Source organism: Seriola aureovittata, chromosome 3, assembly GCF_021018895.1.
Source record: "Seriola aureovittata isolate HTS-2021-v1 ecotype China chromosome 3, ASM2101889v1, whole genome shotgun sequence".
Classification (NCBI taxonomy): domain Eukaryota; kingdom Metazoa; phylum Chordata; class Actinopteri; order Carangiformes; family Carangidae; genus Seriola; species Seriola aureovittata.
The window spans coordinates 31,164,233-31,183,211 of NC_079366.1; the positions used below are offsets into that span (position 1 = coordinate 31,164,233).

General features: G+C 33.7%; 1 protein-coding gene across 1 annotated transcript; it reads left to right on the forward strand.

Moving 5' to 3' along the window:
* The first annotated feature begins 901 nt into the window (after positions 1 to 901).
* Positions 902 to 5,010, forward strand: LOC130163419 (BTB/POZ domain-containing protein 3-like). Its single transcript, XM_056367612.1, has 5 exons — positions 902 to 1,094; positions 1,452 to 1,675; positions 2,538 to 2,628; positions 3,352 to 3,470; positions 3,551 to 5,010. The coding sequence occupies exons 2-5, from the start codon at positions 1,509 to 1,511 to the stop codon at positions 4,581 to 4,583; spliced, it is 1,410 nt and encodes a 469-aa protein (XP_056223587.1). The 5' UTR covers positions 902 to 1,094; positions 1,452 to 1,508; the 3' UTR covers positions 4,584 to 5,010.
* Positions 5,011 to 18,979: the final 13,969 nt, after the last annotated feature.

The following is an 18,979-nucleotide window of genomic DNA, read 5'->3' on the forward strand; positions in this document are numbered from 1 at the left end:
CACACACACACACACACAAGCCGAGGATCGAACCTCCAACCCTGTGACTGGAGGACGAATCCTCTACTTATTGTGAAAGACATTAAACATAACGGAGACAAAAAATAGAAAAAAAACTAAATAATAATTAAAAACATTAATTAAATTTAATGAGAAAAAATGAACCTGAGCTGAGGAGAAAATAAAGAAGAAAGAGGGAAGTACAGTAATGTAAAGTTAAAGTTGTAAATGTTAAAGTTTCCGAGAGAGGAACACAGGAGTTTCAGTATTAGTCATTCAGTATTATCAGATATTACTATAATGAAAATATTAATATAACATGATGTATTGTACTAAAACTTTTACCTCACTGTTTCCCAGGACATTGTAGTGTAATATAAATATGCTTAAAATATTTATTAATGCTTTGGAACAACATGCACATTCAGTTTATTCAGAGTCTCATTCATGTTCTCCTTGTGTGAACAAGCATCCGTTTGTGACAGTGGGCTTTAACCTTTGATTTCACTGTGAATATTAATCCACCTTTGATTAATTATCCTTTTGAATAGGAACATGTAACAGGACGTAATTATATCGATAAAATGAAGAGGATTTAAAGTTTAAAAACATATATCAAAGTAACAAAAATCAGCTCCCACACTTTTTTTTTTACACCACTTTTTCTCTGCACCTGTCTGTCACAGGTGTGCAACAAAAGGTCAATAATACAAAGTGAGATCACCCCACAAAAACCTAAATAATGTGAAATTAAAATGATAAAGATAATTATTGAAGATAAAGATATATAATAATAAATTAGTATAAAACAAACTTTAATTATTCGAAAGAGTTTTATAATTGCATCACAAACAGGAAACCAAGAGGAGCATGAAGTGGCAGCTCCTTCCAGCAGCATCACAGTGTAGTTTCCTCTGTGTCCTGCAGGGGGCGGTGCTCTTCCTCCGATGAGCTGAGCCTGCCGCTGTAAACCGTAGAAGAAGAAGATGACTAGCTACTGTAAACAAAGCTAATCCGCCAGTCTGTTGAACAACTAAAAAACTAGTGAATGTGGAGACAGGATATGATCCGAAATATCTCTGCGTCACACTCAAGTAAGTGGAGACTGTGTTATTTACAAAACAGCCGAACGATGGCGGGAGAATAAACTCATATACCTTTAAACTTAGTTGGCTAACTAACTAGCATAAACATGCTAAAGGTAACAGTGAATTAACAACACCCCGGGGTTCGGACATCGCCCGGTTAACTCTCTGTTGTGTGTGTGTTTAGCTCGGCGTTGACATGGTTCGGTGTCGGTAGGTTTCATCGAGGTGACGTTAAAAACCCGCCGGTGAAAAGGACCCTGACGATGTTTGGCTAGTTCCGCTAACGTTAGCACAGCTACACCGTGAACCCTCGGGTCGCTCCTGTGTTCTCTGTCACTGATCATGAAGCGCGTCTCTCCGCAGTCCTCTCCACCCTCCGCCGTTCAGCCATGAGCCGGCCCGCAGTCTGACTGGAAGATAATGGCTGCAGAGCTGTTCCCCACTAAGAAGCTGGTCCCCCCCGCCTCAGCGAGCAGCACCACCTCCATCCAGCAGTACCAGCAGCAGAACCTGACCAACAACAACACCGCCTCCGCCGCGCAGGGCTGCTGCAACTGGCAGGGCCTGTACCCCACCATCCGAGAGAGGTGAGTGTCTGAACACCTGCCCTCCAGGTGCTCATCCACACAGCTGATTGGACAGTGTGGAGGAGCGGAAGCACGGCTCTCTCTGGTGTGAATGTCTCAGTGTGTCTGAGTGTTGTTCATCTTCTAATGGCTCCTTCCAGCAGGATCATGCTCCATGTCACAAACTGGTTTCATCAACATGACGGTGGGTTCAGGGACCTTCAGCTCGTTCCCACTTGTTGGTTGTTATTCTCCTGTTATTAGATTCACTGAACCATTGTTAAGTCTTTAAACTCATGTTGTAGCAGCTACTGTCCATTGAAGAAAGCTGAAAGAGGGTGGGCTCTTGACTGCAACACGTTTGTACTGATCCATTGTCTAGTCCATATGAGTTTGACACTGTTTATTTGAAACAACAGGAACTGAACAGCCTTTGTGTTGTTAGAAAGCCTCACTTCCTCTCTTTGTCTGAATCCCGACACAAATGATCAGGTAAATAAAGTGAAACCACACCCATGTGTCGTCTGCTGGAAGTGATAATCAAACTTTGTCTCTCGGTCTCATCAGAGTAAAGGAAAACCATCCAGTCTTGTTTGTTTCAGACTTTTGGAACCAAAGAGGCTCCAGTTCATCATCAGATTGGTGAAAAAACAATTTTAGACAGTCTAGAATAAGTTCTGTGGTTCTCTGGTCCTGGAGCCTCAGTCCTGATTCAGACCCTCCAACCACAGATTTATTACTGCTGCGTCACATGCAGAGCGTAAATCACCGTCAGTGTTGATTCAAAACAGCAGAGGTCACCTGAGTGAGGAGGAAGCTCCATATGAATCTTTTTGTTCTTTATATAAAACACTGACAGTTGGTGAATTCTGTGTCTTTGTAGAAATTCAGTCATGTTCAACAATGAGATGATGGCGGATGTTCACTTCGTGGTCGGGCCACCTGGAGGGACGCAGCGAGTCCCAGGACACAAGGTAAAACCCGTCACTGCAGGTCTGTTCAGGAGCAGCTGTGGATTTAAAGGTTTTATAATGTCATGTATGATTTTAGAAGATAAAAATTTAAATATGATTTAAAATGTTTCATTATCTCAGGACAAACTCGTCTTAAAGAAAAACTTGTGGATCTGTTGTGACTCAGTATTTCGTGGAGCTCGTACGATCCTGGACCGGATCCAGGTCTCAGGAGTTCATGTCAGTCACCTTGATTCAGACGTTTCACCTTCCAGATTCAAAATCTGAACACAAACTATAAAGTGTGACAAAGACTGACTGACTCTTATAGAAGGGATCTTGGGGTAGAAGGGAATTAAAGCTTCTAGTCAGCGATCACCTTCAAACCGATCACCTGTGTAGTGAAGCTCCGCCTCCCGCCGACAGGCCGCCAAAACTAAACAACATGTCGGTCGCGTGGAACTTTGACAGAGTGTGAGACGTGATAGAACGTACGACATCTGCACTGCAGATCAGTGACTCATAGGTGATACTAACAATCTTAAAATGAAAGTCTTTAATGAGCCTGAAGATAAACCAGCCACATAAAAACAAAACTATTTAACTTTCAACGTTTTTCATGTTGTTCATATGTTGTGACGCGGTAACGGACTGGAGAGCAGTGAAGCTGAGTCACATGACCAGAGCTCCCAGCTGTTTGTCTCTGTGCGATGTCAATGTGTCCTCTCTCTCCCTCTGCTGCAGTACGTCCTGGCCGTCGGCAGCTCCGTGTTCCACGCCATGTTCTACGGCGAACTGGCCGAGGATCAGGAGGAGATCCGGATCCCTGACGTGGAGCCTCCTTCCTTCCTGGCCATGTTGAAGTACGTCCACCTTTGGATTCTCTCAGTAGAAATATCAGGCAAAACAAAGGTTCATATTTATTTCTGTTTGACCTCTGCAGGTACATCTACTGCGATGAGATCGACCTTTGCGCCGACACGGTGCTCGCCACCCTTTATGCTGCCAAAAAGTACATCGTGCCTCACCTGGCCCGGGCCTGCGTCAACTTCCTGGAGACCAGCCTTAGCGCCAAGAACGCCTGCGTGCTGCTGTCGCAGAGCTGCCTGTTCGAGGAGCCCGACCTGACGCAGCGCTGCTGGGAGGTGATCGACGCGCAGGCCGAGCTCGCGCTGCGCTCCGAGGGCTTCTGCGACATCGACACTCAGACGCTGGAGAGCATCCTGCGGCGGGAGACGCTCAACGCCAAAGAGATGGTGGTGTTCGAGGCGGCGCTGAACTGGGCCGAGGCCGAGTGCCAACGACAGGACCTGTCCCCGACCATCGAGAACAAGCGCCTGGTCCTGGGGAAGGCCATCTACCTGATCCGCATCCCCACCATGGCGTTAGAGGACTTCGCCAACGGAGCGGCGCAGTCCGGTGTGCTCACGCTCAACGAGACCAACGACATCTTCCTGTGGTACACCGCCGCCAACAAGCCTGAACTCCTGTTCTGCACCAAACCTCGTAAAGGCCTGGCGCCGCAGCGCTGCCACCGCTTCCAGTCATGCGCCTACAGGAGCAACCAGTGGCGGTACCGAGGCCGCTGCGACAGCATCCAGTTCGCCGTGGACAAGCGCGTGTTCATCGCCGGCTTCGGTTTGTACGGCTCCAGCTGCGGCTCGGCCGAGTACAGCGCCAAGATCGAGCTGAAGCGTCAGGGCGTGCCGATGGCGCAGAGGATCATCAAGTACTTCTCGGACGGCTCCAGCAGCACCTTCCCCGTCTGGTTCGAGTACCCGGTGCAGATCGAGCCGGACACCTTCTACACCGCCAGCGTGGTGCTGGACGGCAACGAGCTGAGCTACTTCGGCCAGGAGGGCATGACAGAGGTGCAGTGTGGGAAAGTGACCTTCCAGTTCCAGTGCTCCTCGGACAGCACCAACGGCACCGGAGTGCAGGGGGGGCAGATCCCCGAGCTCATCTTCTACGCCTGAGCAGGAGCGCAGGACGCCACAGAGATTCCCGCTTCACCGCCATGATGAGTTTTATTTTGAAAGTGTGAAGACGGGTTCTCAGGAAGCTGTTGAAGGAGGGAGGGGCTTCTGAGAGGACCGTCCCCGAGAGACAGAGACCAGTTCCTCACATTCCTCCACCGCCTCTGTTGTTGTTGTTTTTCCACATCAGCTGTTGTTGTTATTGAGCTGTGGTCGCCATGGTTTCCACTTTCTCTTGGTTGCAAAGAAAATCTTGCAGAGAACGGCCTCATGGGTAAACCGAGGTTACAGAGGAGTTGACACACACACACACACACACACACACACACACACAGGTTGGTGTGTTTGAAGTCTGACACTTCTGTTTTTATTGTTGTCAACAGATGTGCAGATTCAAACCTACGGAAGAGAAAGAATGTTTTCTAGATTCGGGGGGGGGGGGGGGGGTGGGGGGGGGGGGGTCAAAGTGAACACAGTGTGTTCATGGTGATGAAGGAACGTGTGACACTCTCTGATGTTTTAATGGAGTCACAGACATCAGAGATGGTTTTAACACAGTAAGAAAAAACAGTAAACCACAACTTTAACCTGATAAAAGCCATGCAGTCATCTGTGAACGCCAGCTGCTGATTGGTCGATCAGTTACTTTGTTTCTTTCTTCACATAACATCATATAGATTTATTATCTGTTATGTATCAATATTTAGTTTATAAAACATCAGAACACAGTGTAAAGTATTCATCACTGTTACGTGTTGTGTCTTAACGACAGTTCAACACCAACGATATTCAGTCAGTTCAGTTCATGATAATTAATGAAGAAAAGAAGCGGAGAGAAGAACTGAACCCATTGATCAGTTATTGAAATAGTTGCCTTGATTGATCCATTACTGGACTGTAACGTCTGATTGAATTTGATTCATCTTGACCTGTAAAGCTCCATGTTTCTTCTTCTTCTGTGTTTTATTTGAAGTGTTGATCCATCAGAAGATATAAAAACCATCTCAGTGTAGTTTTACATCTCCTCTCTCATGCTTCTCTCTGCAGCTCTAGTAACAACAGGTCGGTGAGCCAATCAGAAGAGAGGAGGCTCTGAGCCTCTCTTCTGATTGGCTGACTGTTTTCTGAGTGATCACATAAAAATAAATCAGATTTCAGGTAAAAACACTCAGAGAAACCAAATCCTGCAAGGTTTGGATGGTGGGTCCAGGTGGGCGGGGCTTGGTGACTGCTTTGTTGTGACATCACAAAGTTCCAGAAGTCCTGACGGCTGGTTTTAAGGCTCAGTTTCTGAATACAGGCTGTGTGCATTTCTCTGTGGACTGAGGCTTTGATACTTTCACAGTATTAATATAGAAGCTAGAGCTGATCTATAATCACACTACACATGGACACACACCTTTACACTGGAGGAGCTTTGATGGATGAGTCGTGTCAGCAGGTGTAACACTTTAGTCTGTGGTGAAACCTTTTAGGTGTTTTTATAACACAGTGAGTTAAATGTGGATTTTAAACAGTAACATGTTCAGACAAAGATAACGAGTAAAACACAAAACAAACACTGCCATCAGTTCCTCCTCAGTGTGAACAGGTTTTCAGTTTCCCGCCTTAGAGATCATGTATTTAGTAAACTGCGTCTCACCCAGCTGATTCCTCCTCCTCCGCTGTTACTGAAGGGTTTTAAAAACAGTGAGGCTCTGAAATAAAGTCTGGCTTTTCTGTCTCTCACCTGTGCAGGTGTTTTTGGTATTTAAAGCAGAATGAATAATGAGTTTTCTGTTTGTAACCGGAGAGCTCGTCACAGTTTTCTACACTCAGCTTCCCCCTGCTGCTCCGTCCTGTGTCTGAGCTCCTGCTGTGATGTAACATGCTCATTTAAAGGGCAATTTTACCCACAATTCACCTGAACTTCTACCTGTTGAGCATCACAGCAGATTATCAGAAATGATTCTCACACTTACTCTCCCAGTCTGTTTTTTGTGTTTTATTTAAACAAACACTGACCCTCAAAGATCACTACAGATGCTTTTACTTTGAAAACTTTTGATTCTTTGATTTGCTCTTCTTCCTTTAACGTTGCCGTTGTGTAAATATGTTTCTGTGACTGTGTCCTAAAGCACTTCATCTAGTCTCTTATGGAGGACAAACTCTTTTATATCTGATTCTATATTGAGAAAAATATTTTTGGATGTTTTTGTTTCCTGTTGTCTGATTCCAACCAGAATGTGCAGTGAGTCTGTGGCCTTATGAATGTGTTTGGAAATAAAAGCTTCAACTGATCTGTGAGATTGTGCATTCTGAAGTTATTGACACCTTACTGTACTATGACGTTTTGTTTTTTACTTTTTATGCCGTACTATTCTATGACTTTTTATTACTATTCTATGACTTTTTATGCCTTACTATACTAAAACATTTTTAAAAAATTTTTTATGCCTTACTATACTATGACGTTTTGTGCTGTTACAACCAGCTCGTTAGGGGAAAGGAAAGAAACATAAAACCCAAGATGTTAAGGGTTAAATAAGGTCATTTATTAACAAAAGTAAGCAGGGTAAACAAAAAGAGAGGCGGCACAAGAAAAACAAAGCCCCCCAATAATGCAATTAACACAAAAGAACACAAGCAGCTAACAAAAGAAAAGCAAAACAACAAAACACCAGATCTCAAACAAAGTGGCACTTAACTTTACGCTAGACAACAAAAAACACACAACCTTAGCTCTCACAATGTTTCACTCGGCTCTAATCAATCAACAACAACAATCACAACAAGCACTGTTACACAGTGCGGCGGCGAGTCTGCGTGCGGGCAACACAGATCGCCGCGAACAACAAGAATAACAGTTCTTTTATACGCGGGGTGGAGACGAGAGAAGGGCCCAGCTGATCAGGAGATATGGCTGGCAGCTGGAGCATCGAAGGTGCGGAGGAAAGGCGGAACACTCACAGGAAATCCCGGTGACGTCACAGGCATCCGCTCTCGCAGGGTCAGGGTTACTATACAATGACTTTTTATGCCTTACTATACTCTGACGTTTTTATGACTTTTTATGCCTTACTATACTCTGACGTTTTTATGACTTTTTATGCCTTACTATACTCTGACGTTTTTATGACTTTTTATGTCTTACTATACTATGACTTTTTATACCTTACTATATTATGACATTTTTATGACTTTTTATGCCTTACTATACTATGACTTTTTATGCCTTAATATACTATGACGTTTTTATGACTTTTTATGGCTTATTATACTATGACATTTTTATAACTTTTTATGCCTTACTATACTATGACTTTTTATGCCTTACTATACTATGACGTTTTTTGACTTTTTATGCCTTACTATATTATGACATTTTTATGACTTTTTATGCCTTACTATACTATGACGTTTTTATGACTTTTTATGCCTTACTATATTATGACATTTTTTTTTACTTTTTATGACTTACTATATTATGACTTTTAAGCCTTACTATAATATGAAGGGTTTTTTTGTTTTTATGCCTTTCTATATTATTACGTTTTTTTGACTTTTTATACCTTACTATACTATGACTTTTTATTCCTTACTATACTATGATGTTTTTTTCATATTTTTTGCCTTATTATAATATGAAGTTCTTTTTTCAATTTTTTTTATGACGTACTATACTGTGATATTTTATGCCTCACTCTGCTATGAAGTTTTTATGACTTTTTATGCCTTACTATAATATTACGTTTTTATGACTTTTTATGTCTTACTATACTGTGACGTTTTTATGCCTTACTATCCTATGACATTTTTATGAATTTTAATACCTTACTATACTGTGACTTTTTATGTCTTACTATACTATGACATTTTGTGCCTTACTTTACTTTGACATTTTGTGCCTCACTATACTATGACTTTTTATATCTTACTATAATATGACGTTTTTTTCACTTTTTATGCCTTACTATACTATGACTTTTTATACCTTACTATAATATGAAGTTTTTATGACTTTTTATGCCTTACTATACTATGACTTTTTTTTTACTTTTTATGTCTTACTGTACTATGACTTTTTTTTACTTTTTATGTCTTACTATATTATGACTTTTTTTTATGATTTTTTGTTTCTTACTATACTATGATGTTTTTATGCATTACTATACTACGACGTTTTTTTATGATTTTTTGTTTCTTACTATACTATGATGTTTTTATGCATTACTATACTACGACGTTTTTATGACTTTTTATGCCTTATTATACTATGACTTTTTATGCCTTACTATACTATGACGTTTTTATGACTTTTTATGCCTTACTACATTATGACATTTTTATGACTTTTTATGCCTTATTATACTATGACATTTTTATGACTTTTTATGCCTTACTATACTATGACTTTTTATGCCTTATTATACTATGACGTTTTTATGACTTTTTATGCCTTACTATACTATGACTTTTTATACCTTACTATAATATGAAGTTTTTATGACTTTTTATGCCTTACTATACTATGACTTTTTTTTTACTTTTTATGTCTTACTGTACTATGACTTTTTTTTACTTTTTATGTCTTACTATATTATGACGTTTTTTTTATGATTTTTTGTTTCGTACTATACTATGATGTTTTTATGCATTACTATACTACGACGTTTTTATGACTTTTTATGCCTTATTATACTATGACTTTTTATGCCTTACTATACTATGACGTTTTTGTGACTTTTTATGCCTTATTATACTATGACGTTTTTATGACTTTTTATGCCTTATTATACTATGACGTTTTTATGACTTTTTATGCCTTAATATACTATGACATTTTTATGACTTTTTATGCCTTACTATACTATGACTTTTTATGACTTTTTATGCCTTACTATACTATGACGTTTTTATGACTTTTTATGCCTTATTATACTATGACTTTTTATGCCTTACTATACTATGACTTTTTATGACTTTTTATGCCTTATTATACTATGACATTTTTATGACTTTTTATGCCTTATTATACTATGACTTTTTATGCCTTACTATACTATGACTTTTTATGACTTTTTATGCCTTAATATACTATGACATTTTTATGACTTTTTATGCCTTACTATACTACGACTTTTTATGCCTTATTATACTATGACATTTTTATGACTTTTTATGCCTTACTATACTATGACTTTATATGCCTTACTATACGATGACGTTTTTATAACTTTTTAAGCCTTATTATACTATGACGTTTTTTTTTACTTTTTATGTCTTACTATACTATGACATTTTTATGACTTTTTATGCCTTACTATACTATGACTTTTTATGCCTTACTATACTATGACGTTTTTATGACTTTTTATGCCTTAATATACTAAGACACTTTTATGACTTTTTATGCCTTACTATACTATGACTTTATATGCCTTACTATACGATGACGTTTTTATAACTTTTCATGCCTTATTATACTATGACATTTTTATGACTTTTTATGCCTTACTATACTATGACTTTTTATGCCTTACTATACTATGACGTTTTTATGACTTTTTATGCCTTAATATACTAAGACACTTTTATGACTTTTTATGCCTTACTATACTATGACTTTTTATGACTCTTTATGCCTTACTATACTATGACTTTTTATGCCTTGCTATACTATGACGTTTTTATGACTTTTTATGCCTTAATATACTATGACATTTTTATGACTTTTTATGCCTTACTATACTATGACTTTTTATGCCTTACTATACTATGACGTTTTTATGACTTTTTATGCCTTAATATACTATGACATTTTTATGACTTTTTATGCCTTACTATACTATGACTTTTTATGCCTTACTATACTATGACGTTTTTATGACTTTTTATGCCTTACTATACTATGACTTTTTATGCCTTACTATACTATGACGTTTTTATGACTTTTTATGCCTTACTATACTATGACATTTTTATGACTTTTTATGCCTTACTATACTATGACATTTTTACGACTTTTTATGCCTTACTATACTATGACTTTTTATGCCTTACTATACTATGACGTTTTTATGACTTTTTATGCCTTAATATACTATGACATTTTTATGACTTTTTATGCCTTACTATACTATGACTTTTTATGACTTTTTATGCCTTACTATACTATGACTTTTTATGCCTTATTATACTATGACATTTTTATGACTTTTTATGCCTTACTATACCATGACTTTTTATGCCTTACTATACTATGACGTTTTTATGACTTTTTATGCCTTACTATACTATGACTTTTTATGCCTTACTATACTATGACGTTTTTATGACTTTTTATGCCTTAATATACTATGACATTTTTATGACTTTTTATGCCTTACTATACTATGACTTTTTATGACTCTTTATGCCTTACTATATCTATGACTTTTTATGCCTTACTATACTATGACGTTTTTATGACTTTTTATGCCTTACTATACTATGACTTTTTATGACTTTTTATGCCTTACTATACTATGACGTTTTTATGACTTTTTATGCCTTATTATACTATGACATTTTTATGACTTTTTATGCCTTACTATACTATGACTTTTTATGCCTTACTATACTATGACGTTTTTATGACTTTTTATGTCTTACAATACTATGACATTTTTACGACTTTTTATGCCTTACTATACTATGACTTTTTATGCCTTACTATACTATGACGTTTTTATGACTTTTTATGCCTTAATATACTATGACATTTTTATGACTTTTTATGCCTTACTATACTATGACTTTTTATGCCTTATTATACTATGACATTTTTATGACTTTTTATGCCTTACTATACTATGACTTTTTATGCCTTATTATACTATGACATTTTTATGACTTTTTATGCCTTACTATACCATGACTTTTTATGCCTTACTATACTATGACGTTTTTATGACTTTTTATGCCTTACTATACTATGACTTTTTATGCCTTACTATACTATGACGTTTTTATGACTTTTTATGCCTTAATATACTATGACATTTTTATGACTTTTTATGCCTTACTATACTATGACGTTTTTATGACTTTTTATGCCTTACTATACTATGACTTTTTATGCCTTACTATACTATGACGTTTTTATGACTTTTTATGCCTTACTATACTATGACTTTTTATGACTTTTTATGCCTTACTATACTATGACGTTTTTATGACTTTTTATGCCTTATTATACTATGACATTTTTATGACTTTTTATGCCTTACTATACTATGACTTTTTATGCCTTACTATACTATGACGTTTTTATGACTTTTTATGTCTTACAATACTATGACATTTTTACGACTTTTTATGCCTTACTATACTATGACTTTTTATGCCTTACTATACTATGACGTTTTTATGACTTTTTATGCCTTAATATACTATGACATTTTTATGACTTTTTATGCCTTACTATACTATGACTTTTTATGCCTTATTATACTATGACATTTTTATGACTTTTTATGCCTTACTATACTATGACTTTTTATGCCTTATTATACGATGACCTTTTTATGACTTTTTATACCTTATTATACTATGACTTTTTATGCCTTACTATACTATGACGTTTTTATGACTTTTTATGCCTTACTACATTATGACATTTTTATGACTTTTTATGTCTTAATATACTATGACATTTTTATGACTTTTTATGCCTTACTATACTATGACTTTTTATGCCTACTATACTATGACGTTTTTATGACTTTTTATGCCTTAATATACTAAGACACTTTTATGACTTTTTATGCCTTACTATATACTATGACTTTTTATGACTCTTTATGCCTTATTATACTATGACTTTTTATGACTTTTTATTCCTTACTATACTATGACTTTTTATGCCTTACTATACTATGACGTTTTTATGACTTTTTATGCCTTATTATACTATGACTATTTATGACTTTTTATTCCTTACTATACTATGACTTTTTATGCCTTACTATACTATGAAGTTTTTATGACTTTTTATGTCTTACTATACTGTGACGTTTTTATGCCTTACTATACTATGACGTTTTTATGACTTTTTATGTCTTACTATACTATGACGTTTTATGTCTTACCATACTATGACGTTTTTATGACTTTTTATGTCTTACTATACCGTGACGTTTTTATGCCTTACTATACGATGACGTTTTTATGACTTTTAATGCCTTACTATACTGTGACATTTTTATGCCTTACTATACTATGACATTTTTATGACTTTTAATACCTTACTATACTATGACATTTTGTGCCTTACTATACTATGACGTTTTTATGACTTTTTATGCCTTACTATACTATGACGTTTTTATGACTTTTTATGCATTACTATACTATGACTTTTTTATGACTTTTTATGCCTTACTATACTATGACGTTTTCATGACTTTTTATGCCTTACTATACTATGACGTTTTTTTCACTTTTTATACCTTACTATACTATGACTTTTTATGCCTTACTATACTATGACTTTTTATGACTTTTTTATGCCTTACTATACTATGACTTTTTATGCCTTGCTATACTATGACGTTTTTATGACTTTTTATGCCTTAATATACTATGACATTTTTATGACTTTTTATGCCTTACTATACTATGACTTTTTATGCCTTACTATACTATGACGTTTTTATGACTTTTTATGCCTTAATATACTATGACATTTTTATGACTTTTTATGCCTTACTATACTATGACTTTTTATGCCTTACTATACTATGACGTTTTTATGACTTTTTATGCCTTAATATACTATGACATTTTTATGACTTTTTATGCCTTACTATACTATGACGTTTTTATGACTTTTTATGCCTTATTATACTATGACATTTTTATGACTTTTTATGCCTTACTATACTATGACTTTTTATGCCTTACTATACTATGACGTTTTTATGACTTTTTATGTCTTACAATACTATGACATTTTTACGACTTTTTATGCCTTACTATACTATGACTTTTTATGCCTTATTATACTATGACATTTTTATGACTTTTTATGCCTTACTATACTATGACTTTTTATGCCTTACTATACTATGACGTTTTTATGACTTTTTATGCCTTAATATACTAAGACACTTTTATGACTTTTTATGCCTTACTATACTATGACTTTTTATGACTCTTTTATGCCTTACTATACTATGACTTTTTATGCCTTGCTATACTATGACGTTTTTATGACTTTTTATGCCTTAATATACTATGACATTTTTATGACTTTTTATGCCTTACTATACTATGACTTTTTATGCCTTACTATACTATGACGTTTTTATGACTTTTTATGCCTTAATATACTATGACATTTTTATGACTTTTTATGCCTTACTATACTATGACGTTTTTATGACTTTTTATGCCTTACTATACTATGACTTTTTATGCCTTACTATACTATGACGTTTTTATGACTTTTTATGCCTTACTATACTATGACTTTTTATGACTTTTTATGCCTTACTATACTATGACGTTTTTATGACTTTTTATGCCTTATTATACTATGACATATTTATGACTTTTTATGCCTTACTATACTATGACTTTTTATGCCTTACTATACTATGACGTTTTTATGACTTTTTATGTCTTACAATACTATGACATTTTTACGACTTTTTATGCCTTACTATACTATGACTTTTTATGCCTTACTATACTATGACGTTTTTATGACTTTTTATGCCTTAATATACTATGACATTTTTATGACTTTTTATGCCTTACTATACTATGACTTTTTATGCCTTATTATACGATGACCTTTTTATGACTTTTTATACCTTATTATACTATGACTTTTTATGCCTTACTATACTATGACGTTTTTATGACTTTTTATGCCTTACTACATTATGACATTTTTATGACTTTTTATGTCTTAATATACTATGACATTTTTATGACTTTTTATGCCTTACTATACTATGACTTTTTATGCCTTACTATACTATGACGTTTTTATGACTTTTTATGCCTTAATATACTAAGACACTTTTATGACTTTTTATGCCTTACTATACTATGACTTTTTATGACTCTTTATGCCTTATTATACTATGACTTTTTATGACTTTTTATTCCTTACTATACTATGACTTTTTATGCCTTACTATACGATGACGTTTTTATGACTTTTTATGCCTTATTATACTATGACTTTTTATGACTTTTTATTCCTTACTATACTATGACTTTTTATGCCTTACTATACTATGAAGTTTTTATGACTTTTTATGTCTTACTATACTGTGACGTTTTTATGCCTTACTATACTATGACGTTTTTATGACTTTTTATGTCTTACTATACTATGACGTTTTATGTCTTACCATACTATGACGTTTTTATGACTTTTTATGTCTTACTATACCGTGACGTTTTTATGCCTTACTATACGATGACGTTTTTATGACTTTTAATGCCTTACTATACTGTGACATTTTTATGCCTTACTATACTATGACATTTTTATGACTTTTAATACCTTACTATACTATGACATTTTGTGCCTCACTATACTATGACTTTTTATACCTTACTATAATATGACGTTTTTTTCACTTTTTATGCCTTATTATACAATGACATTTTTATGACTTTTTATGGCTTACTATACTATGACTTTTTATGCCTTACTATACTATGACGTTTTTATGACTTTTTATGCCTTACTATACTATGACTTTTAAGCCTTACTATAATATGAGGGTTTTTTTTATTTTTATGCCTTTCTATACTATTACGTTTTCATGACTTTTTATGACTTTTAATACCTTACTATACTATGACATTTTTATGACTTTTTATGGCTTACTATACTATGACTTTTTATGCCTTACTATACTATGACGTTTTTATGACTTTTTATGCCTTACTATACTATGACTTTTAAGCCTTACTATAATATGAGGGTTTTTTTTATTTTTATGCCTTTCTATACTATTACGTTTTCATGACTTTTTTTTGAATAACCATACTATGACGTTTTTTTCACTTTTTATACCTTACTATACTATGACTTTTTATGCCTTACTATACTATGACGTTTTTATGACTTTTTATGTCTTACAATACTATGACATTTTTACGACTTTTTATGCCTTACTATACTATGACTTTTTATGCCTTACTATACTATGACTTTTTATGCCTTATTATACTATGACATTTTTATGACTTTTTATGCCTTACTATACTAAGACACTTTTATGACTTTTTATGCCTTACTATACTATGACTTTTTATGACTCTTTATGCCTTACTATACTATGACTTTTTATGCCTTGCTATACTATGACGTTTTTATGACTTTTTATGCCTTACTATACTATGACGTTTTTATGACTTTTTATGCCTTACTATACTATGACTTTTTATGACTTTTTATGCCTTACTATACTATGACTTTTTATGCCTTACTATACTATGACGTTTTTATGACTTTTTATGCCTTACTATACTATGACTTTTTATGCCTTATTATACTATGACATTTTTATGACTTTTTATGCCTTACTATACTATGACTTTTTATGACTTTTTATGCCTTAATATACTATGACATTTTTATGACTTTTTATGCCTTACTATACTATGACTTTTTATGCCTTATTATACTATGACATTTTTATGACTTTTTATGCCTTACTATACTATGACTTTTTATGCCTTACTATACAATGACGTTTTTATGACTTTTTATGCCTTATTATACTATGACGTTTTTTTTAACTTTTTATGTCTTACTATACTATGACGTTATGACTTTTTATGTCTTACTATACTGTGACGTTTTTATGCCTTACTATACTATGACGTTTTGATGACTTTTTATGCCTTAATATACTATGACATTTTTATGACTTTTTATGCCTTACTATACTATGACTTTTTATGACTTTTTATGCCTTACTATACTATGACGTTTTTATGACTTTTTATGCCTTACTATACTATGACATTTTTATGACTTTTTATGCCTTACTATACTATGACTTTTTATGCCTTACTATACTATGACGTTTTTATGACTTTTTATGTCTTACAATACTATGACATTTTTACGACTTTTTATGCCTTAGTATACTATGACTTTTTATGCCTTATTATACTATGACATTTTTATGACTTTTTATGCCTTACTATACTATGACTTTTTATGCCTTACTATACTATGACGTTTTTATGACTTTTTATGCCTTACTATACTATGACTTTTTATGACTTTTTATGCCTTACTATACTATGACTTTTTATGCCTTACTATACTATGACGTTTTTATGACTTTTTATGCCTTACTATACTATGACGTTATGACTTTTTATGCCTTATTATACTATGACATTTTTATGACTTTTTATGCCTTACTATACTATGACTTTTTATGACTTTTTATGCCTTAATATACTATGACGTTTTTATGACTTTTTATGCCTTACTATACTATGACTTTTTATGACTTTTTATGCCTTACTATACTATGACTTTTTATGCCTTACTATACTATGACGTTTTTATGACTTTTTATGCCTTACTATACTATGACTTTTTATGCCTTATTATACTATGACATTTTTATGACTTTTTATGCCTTACTATACTATGACTTTTTATGACTTTTTATGCCTTAATATACTATGACATTTTTATGACTTTTTATGCCTTACTATACTATGACTTTTTATGCCTTATTATACTATGACATTTTTATGACTTTTTATGCCTTACTATACTATGACTTTTTATGCCTTACTATACAATGACGTTTTTATGACTTTTTATGCCTTATTATACTATGACGTTTTTTTTAACTTTTTATGTCTTACTATACTATGACGTTATGACTTTTTATGTCTTACTATACTGTGACGTTTTTATGCCTTACTATACTATGACGTTTTCATGACTTTTTATGCCTTACTATACTGTGACTTTTTATGTCTTACCATACTATGACGTTTTTATGACTTTTTATGTCTTACTATACCGTGACGTTTTTATGCCTTACTATACGATGACGTTTTTATGACTTTTAATGCCTTACTATACTATGACATTTTTATGACTTTTAATACCTTACTATACTATGACATTTTGTGCCTCACTATACTATGACTTTTTATACCTTACTATAATATGACGTTTTTTTCACTTTTTATGCCTTATTATACTATGACATTTTTATGACTTTTTATGGCTTACTATACTATGACTTTTTATGCCTTACTATACTATGACGTTTTTATGACTTTTTATGCCTTACTATACTATGACTTTTAAGCCTTACTATAATATGAGGGTTTTTTTTATTTTTATGCCTTTCTATACTATTACGTTTTCATGACTTTTTTTTGAATAACCATACTATGACGTTTTTTTCACTTTTTATACCTTACTATACTATGACTTTTTATGCCTTGTTATACGATGACGTTTTTATGACTTTTTATGCCTTATTATAATATGACGTTTTTATGACTTTTTATGCCTCAATATATTATGACATTTTTATGCCTTACTATACTATGACTTTTTATGACTTTTTATGCCTTACTATACTATGACTTTTTATGCCTTACTATACTATGACGTTTTTATGACTTTTTATGCCTTAATATACTATGACATTTTTATGACTTTTTATGCCTTACTATACTATGACTTTTTATGACTTTTTATGCCTTACTATACTATGACTTTTTATGCCTTACTATACGATGACGTTTTTTTTTACTTTTTATGTCTTACTATACTATGACGTTTTTATGACTTTTTATGCCTTACTATACTATGACGTTTTTATGACTTTTAATGCCTTACTATACGATTACTTTTTTTTTACTTTTTATGTCTTCCTATACTATGAAGTTTTTATGACTTTTTATGTCTTACTATACTGTGACGTTTTTATGCCTTTCTATACTATGAAGTTTTTATGACTTTTTATGCCTTACTATACTGTGACTTTTTATGTCTTACCATACTATGACGTTTTTATGACTTTTTATGTCTTACTATACTGTGACGTTTTTATGCCTTACTATACTGTGACGTTTTTATGACTTTTTATGCCTTACTAAACTGTGACTTTTTATGCCTTACTATACTATGACATTTTTATGACTTTTAATACCTTACTATACTGTGACTTTTTATGCCTTACTATACTATGACATTTTTTGCCTTACTATACTTTGACATTTTGTGCCTCACTATACTATGACTTTTTATACCTTACTTTAATATGACGTTTTTTTCACTTTTTATGCCTTATTATACTATGACATTTTTATGACTTTTTATGCCTAACTATACTATGACGTTTTTATGACTTTTT